Genomic DNA, 18,374 nt, shown 5'->3' with positions numbered 1-18,374 from the left:
ATTTTTAGCAAAACCATGTTTGGCAATGGCACCAGGACCTTTTTGTCTCTGTAAAACTAGTACAGTGATACTAATATACAACACTAAACTATTTCATGAACCAATACAAATCAAATTAATAATAATCAAACTGAACAAGTCAACTGTTTTCGGTTCTTTGGAACAATAAATACAGATAATCTTTTATGAAACTACATATCACAGAATTATTTAAAAAAATACAAACTAAATTAGCTATAGTATGCAAAATTAAGCCATTAATGAATCACTGAACTTTCATAACCTTTTTTTGTTTTTTCCCATGACCCAATCGGTTAATCTTCTTAAAAGCAGACTCCCCCTATTGTACTGATTGTGTCTTAACACACACTTTCGAAAAATCTTTGCTATCGAAAAGACAAATAAAGTTAATATTATAAAGAGTGTATGAAAGGTAGGTGGAACAACATCAGTTGAACATCCAGATTGCTGTGAGGCGGAAAGCAAGGGAGATCGCTTTATTTAAACAAAGCACAATTGGCAAAGTTGTATTCACTTTAAAACTTTTTTAAATGCTACAATGTAATAAATAGCCTTATCTCTGTAAGCACAAGAAAGAAAAGGAAACTGTGCTTTTTCCTGTCGAGTCACAGATTTCGAAGAACGTAGTACTTTCTCCACAAACGACATGCAACATATGTTAATTGCCCTTTTAATTTACTGAAAGAACTAATGAAAGCGTTATTTGATTTATGTTTGCATCATTGCAGTAAACAAACGAACTTAAAAATACATAACCACAATTAAAGGACAAGTGATATTTCGAACAGATCGCAAACATCAATATTTGTAAATATAGTGGGGTAGGGGAAGATGGGACACCTTTAGCACAAAATATCTAAATATCCTGGTCGTGTTTTAAACAATTAACAATGGTCTATGAAAGTCGCGAGGACAAGGTTTTATAATTCTTTAAATGTTCTTTGTTAACTACCAAAATGTACGAGAAAATAGAAGGAAAAGGTGTCCCATCTTCCCCCATCCTACTATACTTGTTATTTTTACTGTAACATCATGCACAACAGCAGTAGACCAGCTACAACAGAAGTACGAACAAATTTTATATTACGGTTTTAAAAACGATCGTCAGCAGCAGTAGCACTTAACATACAAAGTAACAGTGTTAACACGCGATGTACATTGAAGATAAACCTAGTCGACTGCGCTAATCAGTTTAGTTTCTTAAACAATTTCTCGAACTATTTTACACTAGTAACAAACACATGGCACATTTGAATGAGAAAAATGCTAACAAAAAGGTAAAGTTATATATGAATTAACAGCTATATGTATATATTTAACAATTTCAAAACCAATTGCATTTTTGATATGTGATTCATAAGTATATTTTTATACAATAATGAACTATAAACTCATTAATTAATCTTTTGTTAAGGTTATGTTGATGTGTAAAGTGTGTTGTAAAATTGCATTAGCAATACATTGTGTATAATAATGTATATGGTTATTCTGCTGTTAAAATGCATTATATTTTTGACCTTCACTTTAATACTGTTATTTTTAACAACGTTTATCTTCCGAAGCAATAAAGGCGTGCAAATTACACCTTGTACAGTTGTAATGATGATGAGGTGATATGTATGAGCTAGAGTTGGCTGATATCGACGTACGTGGACAATTTGTAAAGATCGGGATCAGCGCAATAAGTTTGGCCTGATGGTGCAGCTACATACCTGGAAAACATTATTTTAATTATATTGGTAACACAAGACACTTAATACCCATGGAAGCAGCTTTTGTTAACCTTCAGTGTCAAAAAGTGGATCACCAAAAATAAATATGTGGGTCGTGTCACTAATATGGTGGAAAAGCACAAAGAAAGTTACCTTGGGTAAAATTTAGGTATAAATGTTAAAATAGGTAAGTGTTTGATAAAACAGTTTAAACCAAAAGAAAGTGTATTGTATAGCCAAATGTGAAAACAACTAAGTGAATTTAAGTTAGGGCTGAAATAATCTAGTTTCATTTAAACTAACATATACAGCAGTTTGACAAACAGCAGATGTTGAAAACACTTTGAAGTGAAATTGCATGACAGGTTGTGCGATAAATGAAGTGAATTGGCATCTGGGATGATATGACTTACTTTCCACCAACGTAATGTGTGACTCAAGCAAAATTTGTACAACATAGTTAAAGAAGAAGTATTGATGAGTTAAAAGCATAAACTAAATATGTCGATTATATATATATAGCTACCTGTAGATGCTAACACATCCATGCCAGAATATAGGTTGAGGCATTTTTCCAATCACCGACCAAGTGTTTGTGTCTGTATCATACGCTTCGATGATCCCTGAAAGATCATACCTCTCATCGTAACCACCAGATACAATAAGTTTTCCGCCAAATACAGTGGTGCTACCACCAAGGTGCACATGTAACATGGGACTAGTTGTATTGATCCATTCATTTCTAGTGTAAGGTGGTAAAACAATTAAATTGAATAAAAACTCCCAAATAAATAACTTCTATTGTATAAAGTTGTGAAGGCTTACCACGCAACATGCTGAGAAATGCTATGATAAAATGTAAGATTGTAAGCCATTGTTGGCATTTTCTGTAATATTCGGATAAATGGCTTAAAAAAATAACACATTTTTTTAAACTATTTCCATTAGATTTAAAACATGACAATAAGTTTACTTTTACATATGACATGATCAAAAACTAATAATGAGGTTCTAAAATAACAACTTTAATGTAGAAACAAGTTTATTTAGACGTTGCACTACATCTAACTTATGTGGGGGCTTACTTACTCAATAACATGGAAATAAAAAAATGATTTGCCTACCTTCTTGGATCGAAGGTCAAAACTTCTTTTGAGTCTTCGCTTGTAAAGTAAAGAAGACCTTTTAATGAAGAGATGGTTGGTACGAATGACATTGGGGGTAAGTTGATTGGTATGTTGTCCCATTTATCTAAAATAGTATCAAATCTTTTTAAAAAATAAAATGAATATATCACTCAAACTAAAAAAAAACACAAGGAGTATAAATATATACAATTTATGACAGATACATTAAAATATGTTATGTAAAACTCAATATAATTGTTAATTTACGCTGACGTTGTAATTGGTTATTTATAAATAGCAGCACTTAACTGATGGCATGAATATTATGGTTTAAGTTGTTTGACCTTTAACTTAGCTTTACCAAAATGTTAGAAATTGAAACAAATAATTTGATTCAGGAAACCTAAGCCTTTATTGTGTCTGGGGTAAAGTGGATTCATATTTAATACATAAAGTCCAGGTTTGCTTTTGTGTAACTTGATCTAACAATTAAAAAAGGGCATGTATAGATTGGCGGGCAAATTCATAAACCTGACTTGGGTATATTTATATTTTATTATACATATAACATATTATGCTTGTTTATGAGTTACCAAGTATGTGACTTTGGGGGTAATGTTTTTGATAGTTTTCTTGCGTGGCTAACTAAACTATTACGACTTGATTTAACAAATTACCATTTAGTGTCCTTCCCAAGGATAACTATACATACACAAAATGGTAGCAGTATTAAAACTTAAACCCAGTATCTTCTGGGTAAGGGGGAACTGCCTACCACTATGCCAAATTGTCATCGTATAAAATAATGATTATATTAAAACAAATATCCACAAATTCACCTCTGTCAGGAGAATAAACTTGAAGAAGAATTTCCTCAGATCCATAAAGTGAACCGATGGTGTAAATTTTCCCAGCACAAGCGGCAACAGAACAGTTGTTCACACGGTGTGGAACTTTAGCGATAAGTGTCCAACTGTCTGAGATGAAGTCGTACTTTTCACATCCTTCTGACCCAATCTGTCATCAAAGTTTGATTGATTAATTAAATTAGTAGTTCCTGTTTTGTAGACTGGTTGTAAGATAACTGTTACAAAGTTATGAACAAAACTGAACTTTGCTGACCAGTGATCATGTTTTAATGTTTATATGCAGATTTTCATTGCGGCAGGTATTTAACATATGAAGATAATATTTATTGTTAATTGTTAGTGGATTGTCAAATTATACTTTTATTTACAGTTTCTGATTATTAATAAATGGCATGCATTACATAGGGCCTATACAATATGACTTTTATACAGGCTATATAAGTATATTATCACCTTTGTTTTTAACTAAATTGATAATGTGCCTACAAATAAAATAACAAAAGGTTCCACACACCACATAAATATAAGATTGTAATACAACAGATCCATGATATTCATGAGCATAATTCATGTTGCAAACTTTGATCCATTCATTCACTTGTGATTTGTACCGCCATACCCTGTTATAAACTGTAGCACCATCAGAACCACCTGTCCAAGCAAAAAGATCAATCAATATCCCAAGTATACAATCCAAACGCTGTTTCTAAAATTACTTTTATCGATTAAGTCAAATAACTAGTGGATATATTATTATGAAACAAATGAATATTAATCGAATACTTTCACCATGAAGGTGAATTCATCAAACCCATTATCTCGATTAATAATTTATTTATCCACAGAAGCAAACAGCTGGAGTATATAAAGACATTTTAAGTATATAAAAATATTAGGACTTAAACAAATTTTGGTTATTTACATATTATGACTTGTTTCCTAATCAAGAAAATTAATAAATTTACTTTGTATTCTTTTTTCCCTCTAAACACGAATTTCAACAAAAACAACAAGATGACAGTGGCAGTGTATTACAATACTAACAAAAAATCATAAAACAGAAAAAGTGATATCATAAAAACAAGGTATAATTACCAGTGACGTAAATATCATTTCCAATAGATACAGTTGCATATCCGCCTCTTAAATTATCCTCAACCTGAGCAAGAGCTTTCCACGTTCCTGAGACGGGGTTGTAACTTACAACTGTCGTCGCCTCGTCACAGTTTTCATCACAACCTCCAACTGTTACCAACAGTTCGGCAATCCCTGAGATACAAAATTAAAATAAAACAATGAAATATTTAAAATAAAACAATGAAATATATGGCGATAACTTCAAAAGTTAACTGAAAAGTATTTTTCCTTAAACAAATTGTATTAACCTATCTTGGGTAAAAAATAGAGAGCAATTTATTGAATCAATTTTACAGTATTTCAGGCTTTTTTATGCAGCATGTAACTGTAAAGTTTTAAACAAGTTGTTTATTTTGTGTAAATTTCTGTTCATCATCTATGAAGCTGTAAACCAGAATATTTTTTGTTAATAATAAAGCCTAAATAAATCATATATAATGTTATTTTCCGCAGCTTTTAAAGTGTTCCCCATATTTAACATACATGGTAGATTAAAGAAAAAGTAGTTGCAGAAAAAGGTTGGGTGCACCATGTAAAAGTAGATACTATCTCAATATTTTGATAAAAATGTATCTCACCTGTAGAAGGCCGTGGTTGCAACCTAATTGAGGTTTTCTCATTTTTATCCAACATGCAAGTGTGGAAAAGTCGAGTTTCTTTGATAAGTTTCTTACACAGTGTTGATGCACGAACGATAGGGTTGGTTTCGATCTTTGAAAGAAGGTAAATCCTTCGGATGAAAGGAAGACGAATCACTTCCATCAATCTAAGATAAATCAAATTACTGAGGGGTATAATAGGTAAATGGCAATCTTCAGCCTTAAATTTTTGCAAGTTTCAATCATTTATTTGTATTTTTCTTTGAAGGATTACGGAATATAATATACTTTATTTTAATAAATAAAATTATATAGAATTAATTTATATAGCTTAAGCGTTAGCGTATTATTAACTAACCTATTGCATCCAGGAGCCAAACTACATTACTACACCAAACACAAGTCTGAAAAATGCTTGTATATGAAAATTTTAAATTTTGTAATGACATTTTTTTTAAATTTGTAAACTGAAAACCTGAAATTTGATCAAAAAATTTTATCATGAGCAATAAAATTACCGGCAAAAATCATCTTTCCTGAGCTCAATATCACATTTCAACCATTGCATAAGAATTTCAAAAGCTCCTTCTTCCTTATCTATATTCAACATGTGGTGAGCAAGAATCTGGTTTGAAAATAAACCAAGTCAACAAAACAACACAAACAATCGTTGGTATCAACATATTTATGAATAAATTTATTCTTAATCTAAAAAATAAAAATATATGTATATATCATATATATATAGACAGATATGTATATAGACAGAGAGAGAGACATTTGTATAGTAGGGTATTCATTATTCACAATAACAGAAAAATTTATTATTTAAACATTTATATATGCTACATTAATTAATATTAAAAACTTGTGCATAAACTTTAGTATTAAACTAAGCAATGTATGCAAATATACATAATATTGGTCAATTGCCCTACCGGACGTATCTGCTGGTAGTTGAGGCTGTTGAACTCCTGTGAACACGCTACTGTTACAATATTTTCCGCTGTGTAAGTAAGTGCTTCATCAGCAAGTTTGGCACAAGATAATTTCTCAGCAAATTGTCGAACACTTAAGCAGTTTGAAGAGTCAAGACGTTTACCAACAAATTCGCAACATGCTTCACGTACGCTATGGAACTATGTAAAATAAATCCTTTTATTGTGAGATATACAAATATATAGAGACAAATTGTTTTAAAATACTATATAATATAACAATTAGGGACACATTGACAATTTTAGTTTACCATCACTATCAGTGAACAATAAAGAACAGCAACATCAACTTTTAATATTTATAATTGCTATTTGCTATATATTATATATGCTAAATTGCTAATACATACATATACCCAAAATAAAACTACCTGCAATAAATCCGATGCTTTTAGCAGTTCAATCACATTGTTTTCAGTAATTACTGCAGTACCGGTGTAACAGAATTCAATGAGAATCTCGGCAGCTTCAGGTTCTACACCAAATAAGGTAACTTTGTCAGTACAGCTTTCCTTCATCATGCCAGCAAACATACTCCTGTATTTATATTTAAACATTGTTTAACCTTTATATACATTTTTACAATATCTATACATTTATATATATATATACATATCGGTAAGTGGAAATGAAAAAGGTAATTTTTGTCAATTTTAAAACAATTAGTTTGTGCAGATTTCCATTAAAAATTGTTTGAGTGCCCTATCTTACCCATTTATTGACGTTTAATGGGAAAATAATGTACGTGGAAAAATAAGCAATTATTTCCAATGTGACAAACCGAATACTAATTTAAAATAAGTCAACAAACTTTTATAAACTGCGATCGTACATTGTTCAATTGAAGGTTTTCGAGCCTAAAACAGTATATATATATTTAAATTATAAAACAAACCAACAAACCTGAAATAGTTACTGGCTGCTGCCAGGATAATCCTATGGCATGGGAATCGTTCGTCAGCAACATGAATAACAATGTCAAAAAATTTACCATCGGTTCGAAGGTTTCTTAGACCTTGCACGATTTCATTCGAAAAATTAGGTTTAACGAACGTGCTACTATGAGCCGTTGTTGTTTTGATGTCTAGCATCATGCAAACAGATTTGCTTGGACTAGCTATATACTTCAAGCATTCAGAAAGCTGATTGTGCTGTAAAAAATATAATATAGTTACAACTAACAATTTATGGTTAAGTATACCATTACCGCCATTTATAAAAGATACAAATAAACATATCTCAACTTTCAAGCGTTCTGATTCTAACCAATTTAAACTATAACCAACAATAGCAACTAGAACTCATTGCCTGTCAATGTGGCGAAAGTAAACGTACTGTTGTACAGAATGCACTATACACTATACACGACTTCTATGCTAACTATCGCTATTTAGGGACTTTTGGTCATATGACGTCATAACAAGGTAAATCACTTCGAACCCCCAGAAAAAAAAACAAAAAAACTTTGCAGTCGTACGAACCGTTGCGGAACCTGCACCAACACATTGGAAAATATTCTTAAATCGACGATGGCACATAATCTATATAGTTTGCCTATTTAACAAATATACTCAACAATCCCTTTTAATCGTTGGCATGTAGGCTATGTGCCATAAATTGTATAATAATAACGTTCTAGTAACCTCATACAAATCCATCGCTTGCTTCAGCTAGTCATGTAAAGTTCTTGCGTGACGTTGTTTCTTTGTTTAATGACTTCGCATCACGTGGGAATCATTTTCAGCTATTACGTAAGTAATCGTGGGTGGTTATTTATAATCCCTGAGTGTTTTTCACGTGACAAGACTAGGCACCAGGGCAGAAAGAAAGCGAAACGATTTAGAACTTGACAATCAGTTAATTCGCAACAGACCAAACGCACAAATGTTAACTCACTAAATTAGGCACTGTACACTTCGTATTATACGGACTGAGAAATAAATGTAAAAGTATAGTCGAACTGATCACAGAAAGAAGAAACGTTAGAATATAATTGCATGTTATAAGTGCGCAAACTACAAAAACAAGACTAGATCACGACTGTCACGGCCAAATTTGGAATCTATTGAGAACGGGCTCGACGAATAGATTCAGCAAACATGTAATTACGTAATAAGACGTTGTGAGATCACCTTAGGCAGCAATTGTTCTTTGCTGTGTCAGCACATAGGGATTTCCGAAACGGCAAAATATAATCGATCTATCACGACCGGCATTTTAAACGGATGTTTTCATCATGTTACATTTACCGACCGGAAATAAATTTAAAGAACGAATTTGACGTTTTCACCCGCGTTTGTCCTCCCATAACGATAAATGTTATACTTGACCACGATATTTTTACACGACACGATTTTTATGCTGAAAGTAACGCGTCACGACCCTGTTGTATAAATTATGACATATATAGTCGCATGGGGCAAGATGGGACACTTTTTCATTCTACTTACTCGTCCTATTTGGTAAAAGTCATGCAGAGAACATTTATAAAACTGTATTCTCACGAACCGTATCCTCACGACTTCTAGGCCCTAGTTAATTGTTTAAAACACGATGAGAATATTTAGATAAAATGTGTTAAAGGTGTCCTATCTCCCTTCACCCTACTATATGCACAACAAGTGTTACGGTGGGGTAAGATAGGATATACCGTTAACATGAAATCAAAAAAAGAAAATGAAAACGGATCAAAAGCTCTCTTACAATAATATGTACATTAAGCTCGTCACCACACTGAGTTTGTGCATCATATTAAAATGAAATCAGTATTTCATTGGGTAAAGCATGGTTACATAACACGCTTACACATATAGAAGTAAAGGTTTGAATACGTACCTACCCGAATATTGAAAAAGATCGGGTATTTTAAAAGTGTCTTTTTAAGGCAGAGTACTTACAATCAACTTTTTATTAACCTTTAGTTCACCAGAACTTACAAAACGTAACACATCCTTGATCACGAATTCTCAAGTTAGCATGGGTGTTACCTTGTTTGGAGTTTATGAAGGCGGTTTTACCGTTATGTTTAAAACCAGAATGTTTTCAAGGAAATCGTGATATTAGCTTGTGGGGCAATGTAGAAATGACGTACGTGCTGCCTTTTTCAGACCATTCAACTCTATTGACATCGATAAACCGGGAGGTGAAGGGTTTGTGACCTTCGTTAACTTTCCTGTCATTAATGAATAAATCTGAAGCGTTGTACCCAATTAGATGAAGCCTATCACGTCTTACAGAACAATAGATCACCGCATTATTACATGCTGCACGTGGGCTATAGCGATAAAACTCACTAAACTTACGATTGTTCTATAAACCAATAAATAACATATAACTACCATTAAACGCTTCGTCAAACAATAATAGTTTCATTCTATATAACAAGAAAACGCTCCTGGGTTTTCTAACGTAGCGATAGGTGACAAAGAGCGGAAAGGGGCGTGATTCAACGAAGACAATTCCATTATTGTTTAAAATATACCTGCGTAACGGAAGTTGCTGTTTCACGACTTCGGAAGTCTATATGCACGCCTCTTCAACAGCAAACGTTCCCTGCTTTAAAAGGTAAAGGTACCATCAGTGATTATGTCCCCTGTTGAGTCATTGGGAACGGTATTACGTCAAGAAAAGAAATATTTGGCTCGCGGTGAGCAACTATGTACCGTGACGTATTTGCAGCGCTTGTCATCAAAACTGGACCCGGACGTTTTTTTAGTTCGTTAAGAGTCACGTAGAAATAGACAAGCCCGGAAACAGCAGACCGTATATAAAGCAAGACACGCAAGTTAACATTCAATTCAGATTTTAGAAACCAACAAGCGAGAATAAACATTCAGAGTGAAGAGCAGTTGCTGAAAACTGCAATATTAAATAAAATTTTAGATTTTAAATAAAGGTATATAAAGCTTAAGGGAAACCTCAATTAAACGGTAAGTTATCTAGTTAAGAAGAACTATCACTACTGGAGGAACTTTTAGCTTTATTTAAACTTTCATCCTATCTTTTAGATGATTTCTTCAATTAGTTTTGCAATTGTCACGCTTTGTGTGATTGGTTATGTGCAATCCCACAGTTGGATTGCATGTTCCGACTACACAGAAAAAAACGGCGGTAATTGGGACCCAAATCGTTGCAGAGGGTTTCCACGTGACAGTCGAAATTATGCACCCAAAAACAGTTTTGGACTTGACAGAGGTATTTAAACATAAGAAAAAACATTAAACGAATTCACTAAGTTTAATAATGTTTTAGCATCGTAAATGTTAACGTTCAATTTGTCATTACTTCATAATTAATTTGTCATTCCTTCAGGATTTGACCACAAGCCTGGTAACGGCGGTGATGTGTGTAAAACAAGATACTCTGCTTCAAGCTACAGCAGCGAATACCCGAAAGCAATCTACTATCCTGGGCAGCAAGTAGTAATAGTTCATCCAATGAAGGTGGGTTTATTTTAATAAAAATATTAATGAGTATCATGTTAGATTTTTATACGATTGTTCTATACAGAATCACGGAGCTGACAGGTGCACTAATGCCCATATTCCGGATTTTGGAAACGCCATTTACCGCGGTGTAAACGCTATGGACAGATCAGGAACCTTAGCTCATTTTAAAGCCAATTTGGTTTCTGACCTTGGTAGATCTCCCGTTGGCCAACCAAGTTTAATGAGTATTTATCCAAAACCTGGTTACCAAAATGCTCCCAATTTCTGTGATGATACGGATAAATCGATGGGAACTTACAGTTTCAACATACCCGGCAATATTGCCCCAGGTAAATAATTAATTCAAACTAAATGCAATCCTTTTATATTCGTTATATCAAATCATTTATTTTTAACATAGGCGAATATACGTTTGTATGGAGATGGAGTTTCAATGGACCCCAAGATCATTACAGCACTTGTTTTGAAGTCATAATTGCCCCAAACAAAGCGTCTCGCGACCAACAACTTCAAGTAAATATATTTTTAATTAAATACAATACGTGGGAACTTATAAGTAATGGTGACCATACTTCATAGTTTTATAGAATTTTACATATATATATACAGTTTGTGGCCGTGCGCGTTTATACAATATGTGTCAATTACAGAGCAGAGGAGTCAGCGACTTGTCCGTAGCATGCGGCGGCACAGTGTCCAACAACGGTGCTGGTAGCACTGTCGGGTGCACACCAGGCGCTACCGCCCCACCAGGTCCAAGCACTGTAGCCCCAACAACTACCAGATCCACAACAACTACGACACCACGCACAACCACACGAAGGACAACCACGTAAGTTATTGGTTAAAAAATACATGGCGCATGTAAAATAATAAGCGATTGAGATTTTTATAGGCCGTAAAAGATGTTAAAATGGGGGTGAAAACAGAGAATATTTATTTTACCCGATATTACGAAGCATATATTTCTATTGAATGTTTTCAGTGTGATGACTAAACAATCACAAACGTAATACGATGAAGAGGCTTACTATGATTTATTATTAATTAGTGTTTTGTTGGGTTATGAATCATGTCGATTGCATTTATCATCCCTATAAGTCGTTGGTGCTATTACCTGATTTATCGTTGTATGAGTTTGCAAGATACAAAAGGTCGCAGTAACACTATACCTCAAACACCGTGCAATGTTTCACGTGACGCTTAAAATACAGCGAAAGCAACCGTTTGACCCGGAAGCTTGAAAGTCGCAAAACTTAGTAGTAATTTCGTGACATTCCTCATTGCCGACACATGCCATAAATGGTCATTTTAATTACAAAGTTTTAGAAATTCTTGAATAGATCTTCTGTTGAGTAACAAAAAATCTTTTCTGTCGGGCGGAACAATTAAAATCCTGCTTGATTTAACTGATTAAATTTTAAATGAAATCAGAAACTTTCTAATAGAATTACGAGTATTTATTTCTGTTATTAGGTCCTGTTATAGCACTAAGTTATACACGCATGCCCGAATATGGCAGTAGATTAAATTTGTTTTTTTTCATTAGACCCCCACAAACTCCCGGTTTTGGCCAACGTCGTGTTCCAATGAAAGCTTACCAACTGAGCGGTGAGATCAGTCTCGGTCCAGCTGTTTCTACTGTTACAAGAAGATTCGTTTCGGTTCACTTCGACTGCAGTGTGGAGGCTAGCGTAAGTATTCTTAGCATATGGAAAAAAATAATTAATGATGGGACTTTTATAACACAACTTTTTACCTGTAGTTTTGGAACGCCCGCCTTCTTCGCAGCCACAACCACGAAAACAGCCGTAAGAAGCGCCACAGTGCCATACATTATGACCTCGTGCAGGAACAAAGCGGGCATGTAGCCTCTGGCAAAATCTACTTTACTGCAACTTACAGCGAGGCTTGTGACATCATAAGCAACCCTCCCATTGCAACTATTACGATGGAAGAATAAAATATTGTGTGGAAAACTTTATATATTATCAGGGACTACAATCATATGTTTCTAATCACTGTTTAATTACTTTCATACTCGCCGATTACTTATAATAAACTGAAGGAAATTGAAACGCGTCTAAATGGCTATTGTAATAAATGAGGATGTAATGGATTAAGTTCAATTTAAATGTACGGCGGCGTGGCAAAGTGCTTAGCGCGTATACCACTATAGCCCATGAGTTTACTGGTTTGAATTCGGCAATTGTTAGGGGGTGGTGTGTCCTTGGGCAGGACACCAATTGCTCCAACCCAGTGGCCGCATATTAATTTTCTAAATTCTAAATACTGTATCTAAATTCCTAGCCATATATACTACAAAAGAAAAAAAATGTAAAATATGTTTACCCACAAGTTACATAACTCGTTTATGAAACAAAACACCCGTATTACAACGTCTGTCGATGCTCAGCCACCACGCGATGATAGATATGTTACATTCATTCATCCTAATTTGTATGGCGCAGTTTCCTCATCGATGTGACGTCGTGTACCAACCACTTGCCTGCTTCTTTAAATATGCAGTAACAGCACGATAAATGAAATCATAATACTGAACAAGTTTGCTGTATACAACCCAAGTAAATATATACTGTATTATATATATATATATATAGTAGGTCGGGGTCAAAGTTAGTATAGACCAAGTTAGGAAACGGATTGTAAAACAACGGGTCTTGTTATCCATTGTCTCGCGTCCATGACGTCACAGTCGCCACCATTACGGAGCCCACGGCATAGCATTTTATCATTGCTGGGTGCTGATTTTCGTTTAAATATTGCGATTTTTTAAAAACCTATTACTTCGGCGCGTAAAATGGCTTTCTACTAATGTTATATCTTATCACAATAATAAACCTCACAAAAATAATCAACTTTTATTGAACACTCAATCGATTAAAGAGTAAAAAAAACAGAAAATATCAGGTTTACTAACCAAAAACATAAAAGAACATGTTTAAAATATAAAAATACAAACAAAAATAACATTACCATAAATACAAACGCATAACATTACCATAAACTGGTGTATCTAGCTGCAGTTTTGCATGTAAATTGCCGTGATTTTACTTTTTGGCTCACAAACTTAACACGTATATATCCGGCAACGAAACTTAAGGTATCTTTGTAAAATTTGCCTAATATCGAAGTGACATTGAGGAAAACAATACTGAGTTACTATTTTTGGTCCTCTGCTTGAATTAGTAAGCTACCTTTTCTGCGTTACGGGTCTTTATGAAATCGGAAAAACGCGAACACCTTATCTGCTAGTACTTAAGCAGTTTGGAGCTGCATGTCCACTAATGTTGGATTATACATGTAGTAAAGAATGGCTCTGTAGATTCGTAGGTATGATCATATACTATTATGTAAACTATAAGCTGATAGCTGCTAGTCTTAATCGCCAACGTAAAGTACCCTGTTAAACCACACTGTACGCCGAAAACCAGTCAAAATATTAATTTACTTTACATTAATTCCTAGATTTAATATTATATATCAAGATTTATATTAGAAATTATATTTTAAATGTTAAAACAACCGCTGTTTTTTGTTTTCTAGCTTTGTATCGCTTACAAGAACTAAATGAACACATGCCGACCATGCATTTGTATAGGCGATTCACGCTCTGTGGGCTCCGTAATGGCGGACACGAGCGCCGTTTCCTAACTTGGTCTATACTAACTTTGGTCGGGGTAATATGGAACATTTTTTTTTATTCTGGAAAAAGAGTGTACAACAAAATATCTCATAGCTCTAATGAAAGGCCACGTGTATTACGACTTTTATGGTGGCGGCAACCAACTTCGAACCCGAGAAAACAATTTCAAATACATTCTATGTTGACTGAAAAGTTACTAAAACTACGCTCTCATCATCTATCCCCGCACTCTTACAGTGAAGAAATTGTCCGCCTTTACGGGAAGCAAGTTAAAAATATTTTTTGTTCAAATGGCCGATTCAGGGGGGAGCCGACACGTGGCTAATACCACGTGATCGCGTACTAGGTCTGCGGCAAGAGACGCTGTAATGTACGACGTCGCGACCGATCGCTCACATGATCAACAATGATTACCGCAATTGTCACACCCTTCCAGCTCTCTCTAACACATCGTTGCTATATTTAACAATTTTTTACTTGAAATTTATTTCGCAGCATATGGAGACAATGCCAAGATTTTAAACCGTGGCCAAACTAATTATTAGCACGTTTCATATAGGCTATACATAAAAAAAGTAACTGACATAAAACAAACGTGACATAAATACTGGCAAGTTGGGGGAAATCCATAATAAGCACAAACAAATTAAAAAATAAAGCATCACTGTAACGGAATTTACCGTTAAGATGGTTCAGGCGCCCTACTTCGGCGTACCGCTAGCGTCACCCACAATTCCATTAAGCGCATATATATAGGTTGGAGTAAGATGGTTCACCTTTTCATTCTATTGTTCAAAAATTATAAAACTGTATCCTTACGGCTCACATAGAGCGTTGTTATTTCTTTAAAACACGATCAGTATAATTGGATATTATGTGGCAATGATGTCCTTTCTTACCCCAAAGTACTATAAAATACTATTTAATAAAATGCGATAAAAGCTGTGGTTAATGCACGCGTATAAACTTTGCTCATAAACAACATTAAAAGACAGCAGAATATAAAATAACCCTTAATAATAGCAAGCAAGAAAGCGAGCTAAACCGCGGGCGTGTCTGCATGCTATCTGCAGCCGCCCGCGCGACGCAAAAGACACTGAATCGGTAATTGCACAATGCAAAAAATACTAACACGTGAAAATATACTTAAAACGCCACACTACGGATAAGCACATCCAATGAATATAGCGGAGGAGGTTTTATAATTCTTTGAATGTTCTTTGTTTAGTACCAAATGGGACAGTACGAGAAAATATAATAAAAAGGTGTCCTATCTTCCCCACCCCACCATAGACTCAATCATTCATGCATTTAGGAATATATGAAATCTTGTGGCAGATGTTCCGTATCACTTGAGCATTTTATTTTTTTGTCATTGAATGACTCAATATTTTGCGTGGGCAAATTTGAAATGTGCGTATTGCACAAATATTTCCTGTCAACAAATGGATTTTCATCAGCAACTGTCTGTAAGAAGAAGAAATTAAAACAGTTTCCGCCCCTTCCTCTTCAATGGGCGTAATGAGAGAGAGGTTTGGTTATGTATAATTATCTTTGAACAAAATATTTCGGAAATTAGTCAGCAGCGGCAGAAACCGAATATAAAATACTTTCATACGAAGAGATTTCTTTTCATTAGTGGGCGTTCATTTTTATTTTGTTTTTAGTGGTTGTGTTTTGAGTAGGCATGTTTGAGTCATAAAGTGTTATCTAAAGGACGATATAACTACAACGACATATTATTCATATTATTATTCCTTTTTAGGTTCGTTAGTGGGCCTTCATTTTTTATTTGTTTTTTTAGTGGTTGCACTTTGAGTCATAAAGTGTTATCTAAAGGACGATATAACTACAGCGAGATATTGTTCATAATACCATTCACTTTTATCTTCTTGGGCGCATAGGACATATGTTGTAGTGAGAATTCGTCTTGTTTATTTATGACCAGGAAGTACTATAGGTAGTCAACCTGCCTCTTGTAACGAGACAGAGATACCTGTAAAGATGAACTGTGCAATCATGTTAATCGTCCTTTCGTTAGTTGTCATGTTTGCGAAGACTCAAGGTAAGCCATCAGCTAATTAAGACAATTTGTCACAGGCCACACCAAATACATTATAAGCGTCTCTTTACCAATATATCCTTGGCTTCAAATGTTTCGTAAAGAAAATGGCGCCTTGCGGGCGAGAGGAGGCTGCGAAAGTTTTTCTCACAATGTGCGAGCAATGCGCTCGTGGAAAATTGGTACATTTAAAAGTGCGACCTGCACATTGTGGTCGCATAATATGAAAATGTGAACATTTTGATGCTCGACCTGCACGCTGTGCTAATGTGTCATCGCAGAAACAGTAAAATCGCAACAAACTTCTGTGTGGAAAATATTAAAGGAAATAATCGTATAGTAGTGTGAGGTAAGTTAGGACACGGGGTAACATGGGATACTCTTTTTACGGGTACCCATTTGATAATTGAAGCTAGTATTATTCGATATTCTCACTGTTGAACAATAACAGAGCGCGACAATGGCGGTTACTGTTGTTATGTATTAAAATTCGGTGTTGAACGAACAACATTTTTTTTAATAGCTGCAAAAAGCAAGCTATATAGCACAGTGGGGGAAGATGGTACACATATATTGCCATATATTGCCAAATGGGGGAAGATGGTACACATAATTAAAGGCATATATTGCCAAATGTTTCCAAAATCCAAATACATGGCGGTTTTGGAGTAATACCACGAATTAGTACTATCAGGTGAAATTTTACAAATTCGAAAACACACAGGATAAGACGGGACAGTTTAAAATCATTGTTAATTTTGATTAGTAAATGTATTTATTGTTAATACACGTAAATAACACGAAACTACTGTACGCTTTGAAAATCAAGTTTAAACACTCTTTTCCTTGCCCCACAGCTATAGTTTTTAACATATATGTTAACGATACATTATATTATGGATGATAATTGGCATTGTTTGAACTTCAATTGATAAATATTGTATCCTACAAATGCATAACTTGTAATAACAGAAAAGTGAAAATAACTGTGAATAAAGTTTACATTTTTCTACAAATTGGGTATTGTTACATTGTTTTTTTCGCACTAGCCACTTCACATAAATTATGTGCAAATTACTGAATTTCGAATATATTTTCCATATATTATCTTTTTATTATATATATCAGTATATTATATTTAAATAACCCCTGAGGTATAGCCTAAATTATTGAATTAAAATTAAACCTTTTAAAGTTTGGCAATGAAAACATACAAAACTACACTGTGGGGCAAGCTGGGACACCAAGTTGAAATATATTTATATTAACAGTATTCTGCAACTTGTAGTTAACCTACCGAATTTAACAGGCTGTGCTAGTTTCTTTGCCATGTAAACTTTATATATATAACTTTAAAACTTTAATTTATTTTTCTTTTGTTTTTATCCCAAGTTAAAGTCATATTGATCACTGCCTATTTTCCTCATGTTTATATCTAATTTTTTTTCACAAAACTAAAACTAGCATTCAAAATAAGCACCTTACTATTTCGCATTTTTTTACCTATTCAAAATATACTGTTTCTATTTTAATTTTTTTTTTTAATATTTAAAAACAGTAATCGGCTTGACGAGCGTTTTATAAAGTCGTGGTAATACGACTGACGAATAATTCTGTAACATAATTTTCCTGATTATCATTACATGGGGTTTCGTAAAAAGAAAACTAAAAAAAAGTCTCGTTTGACAAAGTGTCCCATCTTCCCNCCACCTAATATANCTTATTTGAATGCTC

General features: G+C 34.1%; 2 protein-coding genes across 2 annotated transcripts; one reads left to right on the top strand and one right to left on the bottom strand.

Annotated features, from left to right (window-relative positions):
• Positions 1 to 1,087: 1,087 nt before the first annotated feature.
• On the bottom strand, positions 1,088 to 9,073 carry LOC100185495 (kelch-like protein 21). The gene is made up of 12 exons (XM_002128024.3): positions 8,107 to 9,073; positions 7,367 to 7,614; positions 6,835 to 7,000; positions 6,404 to 6,604; positions 5,984 to 6,090; positions 5,445 to 5,632; positions 4,825 to 4,998; positions 4,244 to 4,380; positions 3,700 to 3,877; positions 2,858 to 2,984; positions 2,260 to 2,475; positions 1,088 to 1,733 (listed from the first exon to the last, which is right to left on the bottom strand). The coding sequence occupies exons 1-12, from the start codon at positions 8,119 to 8,121 to the stop codon at positions 1,646 to 1,648; spliced, it is 1,845 nt and encodes a 614-aa protein (XP_002128060.2). The 5' UTR covers positions 8,122 to 9,073; the 3' UTR covers positions 1,088 to 1,645.
• A 1,131-nt stretch (positions 9,074 to 10,204) lies between these two features.
• Positions 10,205 to 12,989, top strand: LOC100175308. The gene is made up of 8 exons (XM_002127950.5): positions 10,205 to 10,392; positions 10,471 to 10,657; positions 10,775 to 10,905; positions 10,973 to 11,240; positions 11,312 to 11,424; positions 11,562 to 11,743; positions 12,461 to 12,605; positions 12,677 to 12,989. The coding sequence occupies exons 2-8, from the start codon at positions 10,471 to 10,473 to the stop codon at positions 12,872 to 12,874; spliced, it is 1,224 nt and encodes a 407-aa protein (XP_002127986.1). The 5' UTR covers positions 10,205 to 10,392; the 3' UTR covers positions 12,875 to 12,989.
• Positions 12,990 to 18,374: the final 5,385 nt, after the last annotated feature.

This window comes from Ciona intestinalis, unplaced genomic scaffold (assembly GCF_000224145.3).
Source record: "Ciona intestinalis unplaced genomic scaffold, KH HT000171.2, whole genome shotgun sequence".
NCBI classification, from domain to species: domain Eukaryota; kingdom Metazoa; phylum Chordata; class Ascidiacea; order Phlebobranchia; family Cionidae; genus Ciona; species Ciona intestinalis.
This window is presented reverse-complemented; position numbering and strand designations above follow the sequence as displayed.

What these genes read in the sequence shown, in the direction of transcription:
- LOC100175308 (XM_002127950.5), top strand. Translation starts at nt 10,471, where the DNA reads ATGATTTCTTCAATTAGTTTTGCAATTGTCACGCTTTGTGTGATTGGT. An exon ending in CAGTTTTGGACTTGACAGAG is followed by an intron (nt 10,658 to 10,774) that starts GTATTTAAACAT and finishes TCATTCCTTCAG; the next exon opens with GATTTGACCACAAGCCTGGT. An exon ending in ACTGCAGTGTGGAGGCTAGC is followed by an intron (nt 12,606 to 12,676) that starts GTAAGTATTCTT and finishes TTTTACCTGTAG; the next exon opens with TTTTGGAACGCCCGCCTTCT.
- LOC100185495 (XM_002128024.3), bottom strand. An exon ending in GCAGCCAGTAACTATTTCAG is followed by an intron (nt 7,001 to 7,366) that starts GTTTGTTGGTTT and finishes ATATAAATACAG; the next exon opens with GAGTATGTTTGCTGGCATGA. An exon ending in AGTTTATTCTCCTGACAGAG is followed by an intron (nt 2,985 to 3,699) that starts GTGAATTTGTGG and finishes ATACTATTTTAG; the next exon opens with ATAAATGGGACAACATACCA.